The 15,692-nt window shown below is 57.1% G+C and overlaps 1 protein-coding gene and 1 long non-coding RNA gene across 4 annotated transcripts in view; both read left to right on the top strand.

The window, feature by feature from the left end:
- The window catches only part of WFS1 (wolframin ER transmembrane glycoprotein), a 34,058-nt gene extending 19,595 nt beyond the window's left edge, over window positions 1-14,463 (top strand). For both annotated transcript variants that reach the window (XM_017539130.2, XM_037742217.1), the window contains exons 5-8: window positions 1,227-1,397; window positions 2,002-2,082; window positions 5,462-5,610; window positions 11,874-14,463. In XM_017539130.2, coding sequence (XP_017394619.1) covers window positions 1,227-1,397; window positions 2,002-2,082; window positions 5,462-5,610; window positions 11,874-13,685 — 2,213 coding nt within the window. In that variant the 3' untranslated portion in view covers window positions 13,686-14,463. The remainder of the gene's footprint in view (window positions 1-1,226; window positions 1,398-2,001; window positions 2,083-5,461; window positions 5,611-11,873) is intronic.
- LOC108311626 lies at window positions 2,099-4,948 on the top strand. Of its 2 annotated transcripts, XR_001828306.2 has the most exons (4): window positions 2,099-4,556; window positions 4,587-4,651; window positions 4,698-4,840; window positions 4,934-4,948. It is a non-coding gene; the product is annotated as an uncharacterized LOC108311626 (long non-coding RNA). The 2 variants fall into 2 exon arrangements; XR_001828304.2 differs by lacking the exon at window positions 4,934-4,948 and having other exon boundaries at window positions 4,698-4,864.
- Window positions 14,464-15,692: the final 1,229 nt, after the last annotated feature.

The following is a 15,692-nucleotide window of genomic DNA, read 5'->3' as shown; positions in this document are numbered from 1 at the left end:
CCGTCTCCCAAGTTCGAGCAATTCTCCTGCCTTGGCCTCCCGAATGGCTGGGGCTACAGGCTTGACCACCATGCCCGGCTAATTTTTGTATTTTTAGTAGAGATTGGGTTTTACCACGTTGGCCAGGCTGGTCATGAACTCCTGACCTCAGGTGCTCCATCCACCTCGGCCCCTCAAGGTGCTGGGACTACAGGCGTGAGCCACCACACCTGGCCCGTGTCATGATATTTTAAGAGTTACATTTATTATACAGAGTTTTTCTTTGAAAATTAAACTGACGATTTTGAAAAAAACATAACAGCGACATTGTTAGCCAGAATTTCTCACCAACCCAGCCTGCTAATTCCAGAGCAGTGGAATGGCAGAGTGGGCTTGGGCAGTCCCACGGCTCGTTATCGGGAGCCGGAGTACTCTAGAGGCTGCTGGGGCAGAGCGTGCAAGGGAGGAGGCCAGTTAGCCCCATGTGTTCCTCCCAGCTGCACACACCTTCTGTGTGCAGTTGTGCTTTCTGATTTGAAAAGAAATACATGCTCTGATTTGAAAAGAAAATTTGGGAAATGTTCAAAAGGAGAAACACATCCAGAGCTCCATGTGAGTCCTGGCGTCTGCTGCACTGTGCTGTTGTCCCAGGCTGTTGGGGATAAAGGGAGGAAGGCAGCCACTGACCAGTGGTAAAACCTGCTCTCCCTCTCCCCACTGTCCGAGTTTTCCTTAGAAGGGCTGAGACACAGCGGGAAGCCCTGTGGAGACAGGGGTGGCCCTGCCAGTGCACCAAGGCTGGCGATTCTGCAGTGAGACTGACCAGCGTTCAAGATAGCTCTGCCTCTTTCTGCCTGTGTGGGCTTGGGTGAGCCAGAATGTGGCCCTGTGCCTCAGTGTCTGTACCTCTGAGAGGGGGATAGCGGTGCCTGCCGGGAGGGTCCTGTGAGGGTGAAGTGGGAGCCAGAGGAGCAGGAAGAGGCTGCCTCCCTCCCGCCAGCACGTAGGGGACACTCGGGGGCATCTGCTGTGAGACCCGCCTGGCCTCCCAGCTGGAGAGTGGACATGGGCAGGGGCTTGCTGCGATGTCCTCCCGGGTCAAGTGACCAGCCTTCCTTGGTAACCAAGTTCTGACACCTTGCATGAGACTTCCTCAAAAGCTTGCCCGGCAGAGCTGGCTGGGGTCAAAGCGGCACTGACAGCTCTGGGTGGGGCGCACGAGGCCTTGACCACATCCTATCCCTCAGGCATCACGTCCGAGAATGAGCGGGAGGTGAGGCAGCTCTCCTCCGAGACTGACCTGGAGAGGGCCGTGCGCAAGGCAGCCCTGGTCATGTACTGGAAGCTCAACCCCAAGAAGAAAAAGCAGGTGGCCGTGGCGGAGCTGCTGGAGAACGTTGGCCAAGTCAATGAGCAAGGTACGTGGACTCACCCCAGGCGCCAGCCTTCCCACAGGGGCCATGACCTTCCCACAGGGGCCACGACCTTCCCACAGGGGCCACAACCTTCCCACAGGGGCCACAACCTTCCCACAGGGATCGGGACCTTCCTTCAGTGGCTGTGACCTTCCCACAGGGGCCAGGACCTTCCCACAGGGGCTGGGACCTTCCCTGTGAGGACAGGGACCTTCATTGTAGGGACAAGGAGACCAGAGCCTTCCCATAGAGACTGTATCCTGGTGGGGAGGAGTGTGGGCAGCATTTTGACATCGGCCCTGGCTCAAGTGCTCACTCATTGAACAAACCAGAGGCTATTCTGCCCAGTGCTCTGTGACCATGTCCACCAATGGGAGGGACTGCGTCCGTCGCCAAGTGGGAGCACGCTACAGGGCGCTGAGTGCCCCTAGCAGCTGGAGGTATAGAGGTGTGGCGGCTTCTGTGCCGCCTGCTCTGAGGGCCCTGGGGTTGAACATAGGGTGCCCCTGGAATGGGCGTGCCCTAGGAATGGTACGCCAGTTTCTGGTGGGCTGCAGGGCACAAGGAGATATTCAACCTGCCTGTCGGTCCACCTTGTCTGCTACAGATGGAGGAGCACAGCCAGGCCCGGTGCCCAAGACCCTGCAGAAGCAGAGGCGGATGCTGGAGCGCCTGGTCAGCAGTGAGTGTGAGTGCAGCCCTGTCCCGCCTCACCCGTGCCTCTTGACCTGCGCCTGCAGGGCGACCTCTCCTTCCTGTGGGACCCCCCCATCCTGACCCTGCCAGGATCTCAGGCAGTCCATTTGGGGGTCAGTGTTCTGGGTGCTAGGAGTGGACCCTGCCCACCTGGAACGCCTGCGCTGGAGGGAAGGCAGACACGGGACAGAAACCACGACATGCCAGTCCCTCCTGGACAGAGAAATACTGGAGGTGGGGACCAGAGGGGGAGTCCCGAGTGGGGAACGATGAGGAGGGCGTTAGGGGAGGGGGCTCCAGGCAGAGGGAACAACATAAGCAAAGGCCCAGGAGACCCAGTAGGGTGCGGGAGGTGCTCCGCCCTATCACGGGCCCTTTATAGGTAGGCAGGGAATGGAGCAGACAGATCCTGCATGGGGGGATAGAGCCTCTGGGGCACACTGAGCTGGGGGTGCCTTTGGGATGTTTGTGCAGCTGCCCAGCCTCACTGTCTTCCATCCACGTTGGGTAGGTCTGCAATCTGAGGCATTGGGAGCTCTGTCCTAGAGAAGATAGGCGAGGGGCTCAGGGGCTCAGTATCAACAGGGGGCTGGGCCCAGACACAGGTCTGCCACATGCTCTTCTTGTGACATGGGCAGTTCTCATTTTCCTCTCTGGATCTCAGTTTGTTCTTCTGAATAGCAAGATGGTCCGATGAGGGGACTGAGGGACCTCGCCTATCCTAAGAGCCTCTGTGGTTATGGGGGTCAGAGTACAGGTGTGAGCACAGATCCCACCTTCCTACCAGGCCAGTGAGGAAATGGTCCAGAAGGTGTGGTGGGAGCCCTCGTCTCCGCGTGGGAGGATGTGGTCCAGAAGGTGTGGTCGGAGCCCTCGCCTCTGTGTGGGCAGACATGGGTGCTTGGGCTTCCGTTTTCCTGCTCCATTTGGGGGAGACAAACACCTCACATGGAAATGGAAAGAAATCTGTGACTCTTGGAAACCCAAGGAACAGAGAGGTGGTGACAGTGTCTTGCCACCGAGGTAGCACGGTGCCTTCTGTCCTGAAGTGAGGCACCTCTGGGCAGGAGCAGCCCAGCCCGGGTCTTCATCCTGGGTGGCAGTGCAGACAGTCTAGACCCCAGCCTCACTTCCCATCCCGTGGGCATTTGTGATGAGCCAGGCACCCCTGCCCCTAGGCCCTGTCACTGTTATGGGGACGAGTTAGGAGTCAGCACGAGCAGCCTGTGGTCCCCTCCCCAAGGCCCTCAGGGACAGTGCCCCAGCAGCCGCATTGTGTCCCCCTCATCAGAATGTTCCCATCAGGTATCACCTGTTCCTCTGCCTGCTTTTCCAATAGAACTCCCAGAAATGAGTGTTTGTCATCCCCCTCCCGTGTTCTCAGGCCTTTCCCACATTATTCCACCAAAGTGGCTCATCCAGGCCATCAGTGACACCCTTGCTGGGTCACTTCTTGTTCTTGTCTGACCTGATCCATCAGCAGCATGGGCAGAAGTGACCGCTATTCTCCTTAGAGCCCTTTCCCCACTGGGCCCGGTCCCCTTGCTGCCACACAGGCTACTCCTTGGGATCTCTAGACTGATGTCCTGTCTCCCAACCCTCTGGACATTGGCATTGCCCCAGGTGTTCGTCCCTGTGAGGACAAGGGCCTTCCTTGTGGGGACCAAGGTCCTCCCATAGGGAACGTGCCCTGGTAGGGAGATGTATGGGTGACACTAGTGACCACTCCCTTGTGTCAGATGCTGTCCTTGACCACAAGCACCCAGCCCGCCCAGGCTGCATCCAGCCCATGCCCCTTTCATGTCTCCTGTACCTTGTTGTCCCATGCTCAGCTCACATGTTTTCACAGTGAGCTGCTGAGGCCTGTGCCAACTGCCACCTGTGCGGGCTCCCCACCAATGCTACCTCATCGCTCTTTGCTGCCACTGCATCCCGGGTGCTGCCCCGTCTCCTCTCCTCTTGCACACACAGCCAATCCATTAGGAGATCTATCAGCGCCCACCATCATGGCTGCCATCTTGGATGCAGCCTGTCTCCTCCCTAGGGTTTCTGCAGCATCCTGGCTGGTCTCCCTCTGCCCTACCCCAGCATGTCCTTTCTTTCCCATCCTTCTCATGGAGGCCCTCCTGGACACCATCTCACCCACAGCAGCTGGGGTCCTTCAGGTTCCTTGTTTCCTTCTTGCGGATCATGTTGGATAGAGGGGGTCAGTGGGCAAGTAGTAGGCTCTCGGTGGATCGTGTTGGATGGAGAGGTCACTGGGCGCGTAACAGGCTCTTGGTGGAACATGTTGAATGGAGGGGTAAGTCGGCCTATAGCAGGATGCATGTTGAATAGACGAATTAGCAGGCATGTAGTAGGCCCATGGCAGACACATGTTGGATGGAAGGGTAGCAGGCGCATAGTAGGCGTGTGGCAGATCATGTTGGATTGAGGGTTAGCGGGCGCATAGTAGGCGTGTGGAAGGTTAGCGGGCACATAGTAGGCGTGTGATAGATCATGTTGGATGGAGGGGTTAGCGGGCACATAGTAGGCATGTGGCAGATAATGTTGGATGGAGGGTTAATGGACGCATAGTAGGCATGTGGTAGATCGTGTTGGATGGAGGGTTAGCGGGCGCATAGTAGGCGTGTGGTAGATCGTGTTGGATGGAGGGGTTAGTGGGCGCATAGTAGGCGTGTGGTAGATCATGTTGGATGGAAGGTTAGCGGGTACATAGTAGGTGTGTGGCAGATCGTGTTGGATGGAGGGTTAGCAGGTGCACGGTAGGCGTGTGGCAGCTCATGTTGGATGGAGGGTTACCCGGCATATGGTAGGCGTGTGGCAGCTCATGTTGGATGGAGGGTTAGCAGGTGCATGGCAGGCCCTGGTGGATCATGTTGAGTGGAGGGGTTTGTGGGCTCAGAGTAGTCCCTGTGCAGATCATGTTGGATGGAGTGGTTGGCAGGGCGCTGGCCCACAGAGCGGCTTGTCACCTATGTTATGAGAAGCCCCACACCAGCTGGAGGCAGAGGAAGGTGACAGCATCCACTGGAGATGCAGGTTGTAAGTCTTAGCAGGTGAGCTGGGCTGAAAGGTGTGGGTGAGTGGCCCCAGGCATGAGGAGCTAAGCAGAAAGGGACACTTGGGAAGGGGACAGCACACCCAGGGGCTGGGAGTGGAGGCTGGCACTCAGCAGACCTGCCCCTTCCTCCTCACCCAGCCTGGTCCTCACGCCTCAGGCCACCCAGGGAAGGATTTTCCTCCACCTGAACCCCCTCAGCTCCTTTCTTCGCTTGGCCCCACTCCGCTGTCCCCGGCCCATCCTCTGTGTGAGGGCGGCAGTGGGGCTGCAGTGTGAGGCCCCCGTGCTGTTTTCTCTCATGCTTCAGCCAAGAACTACATCGCGCTGGATGACTTTGTGGAGATCACTAAGAAGTATGCCAAGGGCGTCATTCCCAGCAGCCTGTTCCTGCAGGATGATGAAGATGATGATGAGCTGGCGGGGAAGAGCCCTGAAGACCTGCCGCTGCGCCTGAAGGTGAGCGACCGAGACCCCGGCCAGGCCAGAGCCTGCCTCCCAGGGACTCATGCACTTTAGGCGGGGCACCTTCCGGGAAGCTGCAGGTGGGGAGGTCCTCGCCTAACAGAGTGTCCTAGAACCGTGCCGCTGGTACCTCGGGGCATCAGCTCTCCTCATAAGGATGTGTCCTTGGGAGGGAGGCCTTTTTGTTCTGAGCTGTCATGCTTGGAAACCAGGCAGTGTTGGGCAAGAGTGCTGGGATGACAAGCACTGGTCTTTCTGTGCACAGCACAGTGTGGGGGCAGTGGGGCGGGGCTGGAGGCCAACTCTCATCTAGACTTCGTCACTTAGCAGAATTCCCTGTGTGTGGTCCAGAATGGAGGTCAGTGCCTTGAAGATGCCTTCCCCCAAGACAAAGAGCTCATGTCCATCAGGCCAGGGAGGCTGTGCAGAGGCGCCCACTGCCCCCAGATCTGCAAGGGCTCAGGGAGCGAGGCCCAGTGTGTGAGCGTGGTGGGTGACACTTGTGCAGGGTGACAGTGGGCACACCTGGCTGGCGTGAGCAGGCGAAAGCAGGGAGTGGGAAGCCTAGCGATGCGGGCTCCTCCTGGCCTGACAGCTTTTCTTGCTTTTCTTGGCCATGTGGCCCTATGGCCCCTCACAATTGCCCCCGGTTCAGCTTGCATAGGTAAATTAGATGCCTGCCTATCTCACTCTGCAGAGAACAGCAAGATTTCCAGAGGCTTGGCCTCCTGACCCAGGATCCCCAGGCTGAGGCCAGCACAAGGGGCCCCAGCAGATGATTGTCATAGCTACCTGTGGGCAGTATCATGCAGGCACCCTGGGGCTCTGTCTTCTGAACTGACTGTGAACATGGAGGAACTGCTATCTGTGTTCAGATGGGTGCATGAGTCAGGGCCAGGACCAGGAGATGGTTGGGCCACAGCTATCAGGCAGGTCACCATCCTGGAGTCAGGGAGAGGGTCAGAGCAGGAACCCAAGTGCTGCAGGAGCGGCTTAGCCCAGAGAGCAGCGGGCACGACAGTCCCACTCCAGGGACTCAGAGCCTGACGGGTCTGAGTGTGATCCCCCTGAATGCCCAGAGCTGCAAGTCCTCTAGGGTGGCAGGTGGAAGGCTCTGCCCTTCCCACTTGGAACAGGCTGTATGTCTAGGCACAACACCAACCAGTCTTCAGAGGCTCTGAGACACAGGCCAGGATGGCCAAGAGCTTGAACCAAGGGAGCACATGGCTTTTACTGACGGTCCACTCAGAGCTGGCCCTAGGCAAGCATATTCACATACCGGGTCCATCGTCTTACTAACAGGAGAGGAGGAAGCTGGGGTGCTGGCACGGTTTTGGCAAAGACACTCCCAAAATGCCAGTAAGGGTCACAGATGAAAGGGTATCTTGGAGAAGACCCTTTGGGCCAGGAGGCCATGGCCTGGGTGTCCCGGTTTATGTCATCCTGGCGTAAGTACTGTTATAATAATGCCTCCTCACGTATGCATCCTGTTTGGGAAATGATATGTCACCTACTTACAGGTGGTGAGTCAGTGTTGTGAAGCATCCAAAAGTCCTATTTATTTGTGTTACTTCATGACAGGGTCTCATTCTGTTGCCCAGGCTGGAGTGCAGTGGTGCAGTCACAGCTCACTGCAGTCTCAACATGATGCCAGGCTCAAGCGATCCCCCCCACCTCAGCCTCCCAAAGAGCTGGGACTACAGGCATGTGCCACCACACCCAGCTAATTTTTGGGAAAAATTGGGTAGCAATGGGGGTCTCACTGTGTTTCCCAGGCTGGTCTCAAACTCCTGGGACCAGTGAGCCTCCCACTTTGGCTTCCTAAACTGCTGAGATTCAGGTGTGAGGCACTGTGTCCAGGCTGAAAGTCCTTTTTAGAAGGGAGAGATTTAAACTCTTCTGACAAGAGATAAACAAGGCTCTGTTTCCCTTCAGTTTTTGAAGCTTCAGCACTTTGATTCCTTCACAGTTTGTCTTCTTAGGAGTCTCTTGTGAAGGGAGGCAATGAATCGCCACAAGCATCTCCCAGGGCTGAGAGCTGTTCCAGCTTTTAGCAGCCTTTTGCAGAACAAGGAGAGGTCTTAACCCAAAGTGAAAATGACAGACGCCTTTTTGTGAGCCAGCCTTACTCCCACAAAGAATGTTCCAGACTCCACACAGCTCTCTTCTGGAGCCTGGAGGGGCAGGGTGTCATTGTAGATAAAATCCTCTGAAAACAAACTTAATAATATCGTAAAATCCTAACATTTTTAACATTACGTAATTGGAAGAGCCAACACGGGAACATTTTTGCCAAGAGGTTTGAGCAGAATCTGGTCTCGGCTCCCTTCCCCAGCCTGCCTTCTTCACGGGTCTGTTCAGCTGCCTGCGTGGTGACGCTGCTTCCTGGTTTCTCGTGGGAGCAGAAGGGCCGATTACCGCGGGCCCAGACAGAGAGCTCTGTAATATTCTATTCATAGAAGTAGATTCCTCACTCATATTTTTTAAATTTCATTATTTTTCCATCTCAAGAGTTGAATTTGTTTGGACCTTCTCTGCAGAATAGGCGACTCAACTTTTTAGTCCCATATCAGAGGAAGATCTTGGGTGGACGCTGCAGGGAGCAGAAACTGGAGCTTTAAAAAGGGGATTATTCCCTGCTCATTGAGCCCAGGTGTGGGGCCAGCCCCTCCACTCTGTCGGAGCAGAGGCTAGATGCCATCTAACGTAATGTTCTAGAATCTTCCTTGTCTTTTAAAGGTCCTCTCAACCAGGTGGGTTGTGTGTGTTCCTCTAGGCAAAACAATGTGCATGACTTTGAGTAAGACGGGATTTCAGATTAATTTTTACCAAGGCCACCCCCTGGCTACTGTGCCGGTCGTGCGTGAGACGGTGGTGAGCAGTGGCGGCCTGGGGCAAACTTTAGTTGTCCTGCTGTTAGCAAGGTCCCCACACAGGGATTAACTGAGCAGCCTGCCGGCTGACGCACGTGTTGACTCACTTCTAGCTGTTGATTTTAGCTGCTGGCCTGGCGTCATGCTCAAGGGGCTTGCCCCAGACAAATCCTGGAGGAGGTTCATTTTCATAAGTGCCCTCTGGCTCTCTGGCAAGCATTGGAAATGCCCTCACATGCTGCAGTGCGTGGTCTTCCCAGTCTCTGCTAGCTGTCTCCTGGCAGTGTGAGTACCTCTCTGCTCATGGAGAAGGTTGTTCACCCCAGAGAGAGCTGGGGGGACTGTTAGCTGCTTTCATACTTTGTTGGCTTGTCATAAAACAGAGATAAAGTGTACTGTCACAAATATATACAAGGCAACCGAGCTGTTCCCCCACATGTGTGTGTAGACGTGCATGCACACGCTCTTCAACCCCTCTGTTTGCCCCATGAGCCTGGCCCTCTCATCTGTGGAAGACTCGGTCTTCTGGTTGCTTCCAGGTGTTCTAGTCATCCAGAGCTGTTAGCCAAGGCTCTTGGCAGGTGAGGGCCGCATTCTGGTGGTGTCACCCAGTCGCCATTCACCTGGGATCACTCCTTGGCCCTCTGGTGCAGTGGCTGGAGAGAGCCTACCCCAGGGGATTTGGGGGGCTGGTGCCCCAAGGCCCTGAGCTGATGGGGCGCAGCTGCCACTTCCTGTCTGTCGGTGCTCCAACCTGGCTGTCACGTAGCCCCTCAGTGGGCTCTGGACACACAGCCAGGCTTCCCTAACTCCAGGTGGGGCCACCCCCTGGGCATCCACTCCGTGGTGTTGGTCCAGGCGCCTGGCACTCCTGAAGATGCCCAGACCCTGCCCTGTGTGACATACCACACTGCATGAGCACTGGCACCATGGCCACTTTCTCCCCTCCCCGCTCCAGTCTCTCTGCCTGGCTCCCCCATGTTCTGGCAGGGCTCGGGGCCTCTGACTTCTGCACAGACCAGGCAGGCATGGGGGCTGGCCCTGGGTAGCAGCACTGCTTCACCTGCTCCTGAGGCTGCTCCCAGCATCCCTCCCTCAGCTCTCTGCTCCTCTTGGCTGTGGTGAAGGCTGAGAGCTGCTTCTGACCTTAGTGCATGCAGAGCAGGGGAGCAGGACCCACAGGTGGGGGAAGGCAGCCTTTGCTCGTGGCTGTGTGGGACTGTGTCCCTATTATAAGCACCGTTGGGGCTGCATGGTGGTGTGTATGTATAAGTTCACATGTATAGGGTAGGTGTGCGCATGTGCAAGCGTGTTATGGTGGATTGCATGAGGTTGCACGTGTGTGTAGGAGCAGGTGTGCACATGAGTGTGCAGTGGAGTGGGTGTGCCCGTGAGTGTACACTCTGTGGGGGTGGGTGTGCAGGTGTGAAGGTGCACGTGTGGGTAGGACTGGGTATGCACACATGTGAATGCATGTGTATAGGGGTGGGTGTGCACACATGCATGAAGAGGTGGGTCATATGTGTGTGAATGTGTACGGATGTGTAGGGGTGGGTTGCATGTGTGTGTGAGAATGTGCGTGTGTGTAGGGGTGGGTTGCATGTGTGTGTGTTAATGTGGGTGTATTTGTGTAGGGGTGGGTTGTGTGTGCATGAGTGCGTAGGGGTGGGTTGCATGTGTGTGTGAACGTGCGTGTGTGTAGGGTTGTGTGTGTGTAAATGTATGTGTATGGGGTGGGTTGCATGTGTGTGTGTGTGTGAATGTGTGTGTAGGGGTGGGTTGCGTGTGTGAATGTGTGTGTGTAGGGGTGGGTTGCATGTGTGTGTGGATGGGGTTGTGTGTGTGAATGTGTGTGTAGGAGTAGGTTGTGTGTGTAGGGGTGTGTGTTGTAGGGGTAGGTTTGTGTGTATGTGTGTGTGTGTGTAGGGGTGGGTTGTGTGTGTGTGTGTGTGTGTGTGTGTATAGGGGTGGGTTGCCTGTGTGTGTGTGTTTGTAAATGTGTATGTGTGTGTGTGTAGGGGTGGTTTGCATGTGTGTGTGAATGTGTGTGTGTGTAGGAGTGGGTTGTGTGTGTGTGTGTGTAGGGGTGGGTTGCCTGTGTGTGTGTATGTGTGTGTGTAGGGGTGGGTTGCCTGTTTGTGTGTGTGTGAATGTGTATGTATGTGTGTAGGGGCAGGTTGCCTGTGTGTGTGTGTGTGTGAATGTGTATGTGTGTGTGTAGGGGTGGGTTGCACGTGTGTGTGTAGGAGTGGGTTGTGTGTGTGTGTGTGTGTGTAGGGGTGGGTTGCGTGTGTGTGTGTGAATGTGTATGTATGTGTTTAGGGGCGGGTTGTGTGTGTAGGGGGGGGTGGGTTGTATGTGGGTGTGTGTGTGTGTGTGTGTGTAGGGGTGGGTTGCATGTGTGTGTGTGAATGTGTGTGTAGGGGTAGGTTGTGTGTGTAGGGGTGAGTGTGTTGTAAGGGTAGGGTTGTATGTGTGTGTGTGTGTAGGGGTGGGTTGCCTGTGTGTGTGTGTGTGTGTGTGCGTGTGTAGGAGTGGGTTGCCTGTGTTTGTGTGTGTGTGTGTGTGTGTGTGTGTGCACAGGGGTGGGCTGCATGTGTGTGTGTAGGAGTGGGTGGGTGTGTGTGTGTGTGTGTGTGTATGTGTGTGTGAATGTGTGCGTGTGTGTAGGGGTGGAAGGTGGCCCGCAGCTGCTTCTCAGGGTCTCCTGCCACAGGCAGGGCAGCTCACCTGGCCGCCCTGTGCAGCTGCATGGTGTCTCTGCTGGGAGAGTCGTGTTGGCCCCTCTGCCTGAGTCTGCACCAAACCCCTGTTGTCTAACGCTTGCTCTGCCGCCCCTCCCGGGACTGCCTGTGGCTTCGCCTCCTAGATCCCAGCCTAGTCTTTTAAGGATTGCCATTTCCCTTCGTGGATACTCAGGGAGGTGACGTCCTTGCTGCAGTGCAGAGCTGGGTCACAAAGCCAGCTCCCAGACGACAATCCCAGGGCTCCAAAGTCTCTTCATGTGGGCAGCCCTGAGGGACGGGAAATGGGTCCCTCCAGGTGCTGGAGGTCTTGCAGGAAGAGAAGCACACATGTGTCTGGTCACACCGGCAGAAGTGGGGGAGCCAGGCACGGGGTAAGGTTGGTTGCGTGTGCGTGTGTGAATGTGCGTGTGTGCAGGGAGCGAGAGAGGGGCTCCAGGCCCAGAAGAGGGAGGGCCCGCAGGGACTGCAGAGCATGGGGAGGGCCACCTGGAGAAGGGTGGAGGGAGAACCACTAGGACAGGGCTGGCGACAGAAAAGGCAGAGATGTGGGTTCATTTTGTCAGGAGGCAGGGTGGTCAGAGGGAGGTGTGAGGCGGTCCTGCCCCAGCCTGGTTCCCACATTCCGTCTCTCCCCCAGGTGGTCAAGTACCCACTGCACGCCATCATGGAGATCAAGGAGTATCTGATTGACGTGGCCTCCAGGGCGGGCATGCACTGGCTGTCCACCATCATCCCCACACACCACATCAACGCCCTCATCTTCTTCTTCATCATCAGCAACCTCACCATCGACTTCTTCGCCTTCTTCATCCCGCTGGTCATCTTCTACCTGTCCTTCATCTCCATGGTGATCTGCACCCTCAAGGTCTTCCAGGACAGCAAGGCCTGGGAGAACTTCCGCACCCTCACCGACCTGCTGCTGCGCTTCGAGCCCAACCTGGACGTGGAGCAGGCTGAAGTCAACTTCGGCTGGAACCACCTGGAGCCCTATGCCCACTTCCTGCTCTCCGTCTTCTTCGTCATCTTCTCCTTCCCCCTCGCCAGCAAGGACTGCATCCCATGCTCGGAGCTGGCTGTCATCACTGGCTTCTTTACCGTGACCAGCTACCTGAGCCTGAGCACCCATGCGGAGCCCTACACGCGCAGGGCCCTGGCCACCGAGGTCACCGCCGGCCTGCTGTCGCTGCTGCCCTCCATACCCCTGGATTGGCCCTACCTGAAGGTCCTCGGCCAGACCTTCCTCACCGTGCCTGTCGGCCACCTGGTGGTCCTCAACGTCAGCGTCCCCTGCCTGCTATACGTCTACCTGCTCTACCTCTTCTTCCGCATGGCACAGCTGAGGAATTTCAAGGGCACCTACTGCTACCTGGTGCCCTACCTGGTATGCTTCATGTGGTGTGAGCTCTCCGTGGTCATTCTGCTGGAGTCCACCGGCCTGGGGCTGCTCCGCGCCTCCATCGGCTACTGCCTTTTCCTCTTTGCCCTCCCCATCCTGGTGGCCGGCCTGGCCCTGGTGGGCATGCTGCAGTTCGCCCGGTGGTTCGTGTCTCTGGAGCTCACCAAGATTGCAGTCACCATGGCGGTGTGCAGCGTGCCCCTGCTGTTGCGCTGGTGGACCAAGGCCAGCTTCTCCGTGGTGGGGATGGTGAAGTCCCTGACGCGGAGCTCCATGGTCAAGCTCATCCTGGTGTGGCTCACAGCCATCGTGCTGTTCTGCTGGTTCTATGTGTACCGCTCGGAGGGCATGAAGGTCTACAACTCCACGCTGACCTGGCAGCAGTATGGGGCGCTGTGCGGGCCGCGCGCCTGGAAGGAGACCAACATGGCGCGCACCCAGATCCTCTGCAGCCACCTGGAGGGCCACAGGGTCACGTGGACCGGCCGCTTCAAGTACGTCCGCGTGACCGACATCGACAACAGCGCCGAGTCGGCCATCAACATGCTCCCCTTCTTCATCGGCGACTGGATGCGCTGCCTCTACGGCGAGGCCTACCCCGCCTGCAGCCCCGGCAACACCTCCACGGCCGAGGAGGAGCTCTGCCGCCTCAAGCTGCTGGCCAAGCACCCCTGCCACATCAAGAAGTTCGACCGCTACAAGTTCGAGATCACCGTGGGCATGCCGTTCAGCAGCGGCGCCGACAGCCCACGCAGCCGCGAGGAGGACGACGTCACCAAGGACATCGTGCTGCGGGCCAGCAGCGAGTTCAAGAGTGTGCTGCTCAGCCTGCGCCAGGGCAGCCTCATCGAGTTCAGCACCATCCTGGAGGGCCGCCTGGGCAGCAAGTGGCCCGTCTTCGAGCTCAAGGCCATCAGCTGCCTCAACTGCATGGCCCAGCTCTCGCCCGCCAGGCGGCATGTGAAGATCGAGCACGACTGGCGCAGCACTGTGCACGGCGCCGTCAAGTTCGCCTTCGACTTCTTCTTCTTCCCGTTCCTGTCGGCGGCCTGAGCACGCCCGCCACCGAGGAGCTTCCAGTGCATGTGCCGTGAGGCCCTTCCCCAGTGTGGCCCAGCCTGACGCGCGTGCACCGGTGCCGTGTGTGCTCATGTGTGCAGACCGCGCTGCAGAGACCTTGCGTCCGTGTGTAGATGGCGTGGACCCCGACGAAGGGGCAGCCGCTGATGAGCCCTGTCCACTGTGAATGCCGAGTGTGTTGGGAATTGCATGCCGTCCCCACCCCAGTGCTACCTTCCCGAGTGATGCGGTGTGCCAGGCTAGACTAGGAGGTCCCTGCGTCTCAAACAGCACTTTACAGACGAGATTCCCTCTCTTTCAAGCACCCTGTTGCCTCTTACTTACTTTTGTGTTGGATTTGTTGTTTAAAGAAACGAATAAGCATCTGTGTAAACTCCACAGTAGTGTTTCTTATTTCTTTGGTCACTGCTAAACCTTAACTTAAAGGCCGGTTGCCTTTCCTGGGGGATGTGAACAGCAGCTTGAGCATGTCGCGTGGTCAAGGTCCGGCCCCCCAGCAGAGGGTGGGAGAGGCGACGCCCTGGCAGTGTGCCCGCACTGACCTCGGCACACAGGCTGCCTCATGGCCCTCCTGTTCAGCAGGCAGTGGGTGAGTTTGTGAGGGTCTTGCCTGAATCCATCAGGACTTGGGAAACAGAGAACCCTGGGGGGTACTGGCCGGTGCTCAGAAGAGCCTGACCATGTTCAGTGCTGTAGAGCAGAAAGCCAGGGTCCTCTGTGGCTGAAATAAAAATCTCTGGTGGAACCTGCAGTGCTTTCCTTCCTTTCTTTACCTAAAAGAAGTCCTTCTGGTATGTGCGTGAGAATCCGCAGTGACTACACCCTGGCTGAATGAAATGCAAGTGCAATTTAGAAAAGAGCAAGGCTGACGTTCCGTAGCTGACGGCCTCCTGCCGAGGGCAGACCCTGGCTTCACCTCCAGCTGGAGGGGCCCCTGGGGTGTCTGCCGTAATTGTCGGGTTGCCTGGGCATGGCTGCCTCTGTGGAGACACACCTGTGCTGAAGGTGACCATGGAGAGTCAGCCCAGCCGTCCACTCGGATTGTCCTGGGTGGAAAGTGCGCAGTCACAGTTATTTTTGAATTCCAGTTATCCGTAAAGTGGAGCTGTGTGGTGATTCACGGCTTGGGAACTGCTGACCACGTGTGTTGTGAAACACGTGTATTGTGAAACCATATCCTGTGTTCCCTAACGTGCAGTGATGACCCCATGGAATTATCATCAGAACTTAGTCACTTGGGAGTGCCCAAGCAGCTGGGGGCCCCTCAGCAAACCTCACCCCTCGTGGGGGGCCTGTTCCTGTCCCAGCCCCTTGAGTCTTTAGTGTCTTCCCTGAGATTGAGGACATGACCTGTACCCACCCCTGTCCCCCACGGGCTGGGCTGCTCTCTACCGGGCAGCAGGCCTCACCTCTGCTGTGGGTGGGGAATGTCGAGTGGTCATACGCTCGGGTTTGGCCACCTGGCGTTGCTGTGCGGGATGTGGCTGCCCCATTTTCCTCGGACAGTGCTTATGGTGCTGGGTGGTGGCAGCTGCACCTCCACACTGTCCCCTCGTCCTGGTTTGTCCTGCCTGGAGGGTCTGCATGAAGCCACACAGAGGCTCAAGAGGTGTCATCACTCTAAGCCACGTGTTCGCCCCTGGGTTTCTTTCTCAGGCAGTGAGATGAGGTTGGAGTTCAGCCCCATTTCCTCTCCCCATCCTGTGGATTTCTGAGGCTATGGAAGGCCCTCACCCTGTGACTCTGCCCTCAGGATCCCCACTGACTGTGCAGAGAAGGGAAACTGCCTGATGCTTTCCAAGTGGACAAAGATTACAACACGTCATCTCCCTCACAACACCTGGATGCGGAAGATGCTCCAACATTCCCCATCTACAGAAGAGGACACCGAGGTTCAGAGTGGAGGTCATAGCACATTAGCACATGGCACAACGCAGGGCAGGAGGGACAGAGCTCCACCTATCCCCTTCCCCTGGGCCA

Source organism: Cebus imitator, unplaced genomic scaffold (genome assembly GCF_001604975.1).
Source record: "Cebus imitator isolate Cc_AM_T3 unplaced genomic scaffold, Cebus_imitator-1.0 Scaffold117, whole genome shotgun sequence".
NCBI lineage: Eukaryota > Metazoa > Chordata > Mammalia > Primates > Cebidae > Cebus > Cebus imitator.
The sequence above is the reverse complement of the archived record's forward strand: the minus strand, read 5'-3'. Positions and strand labels throughout refer to the sequence as shown.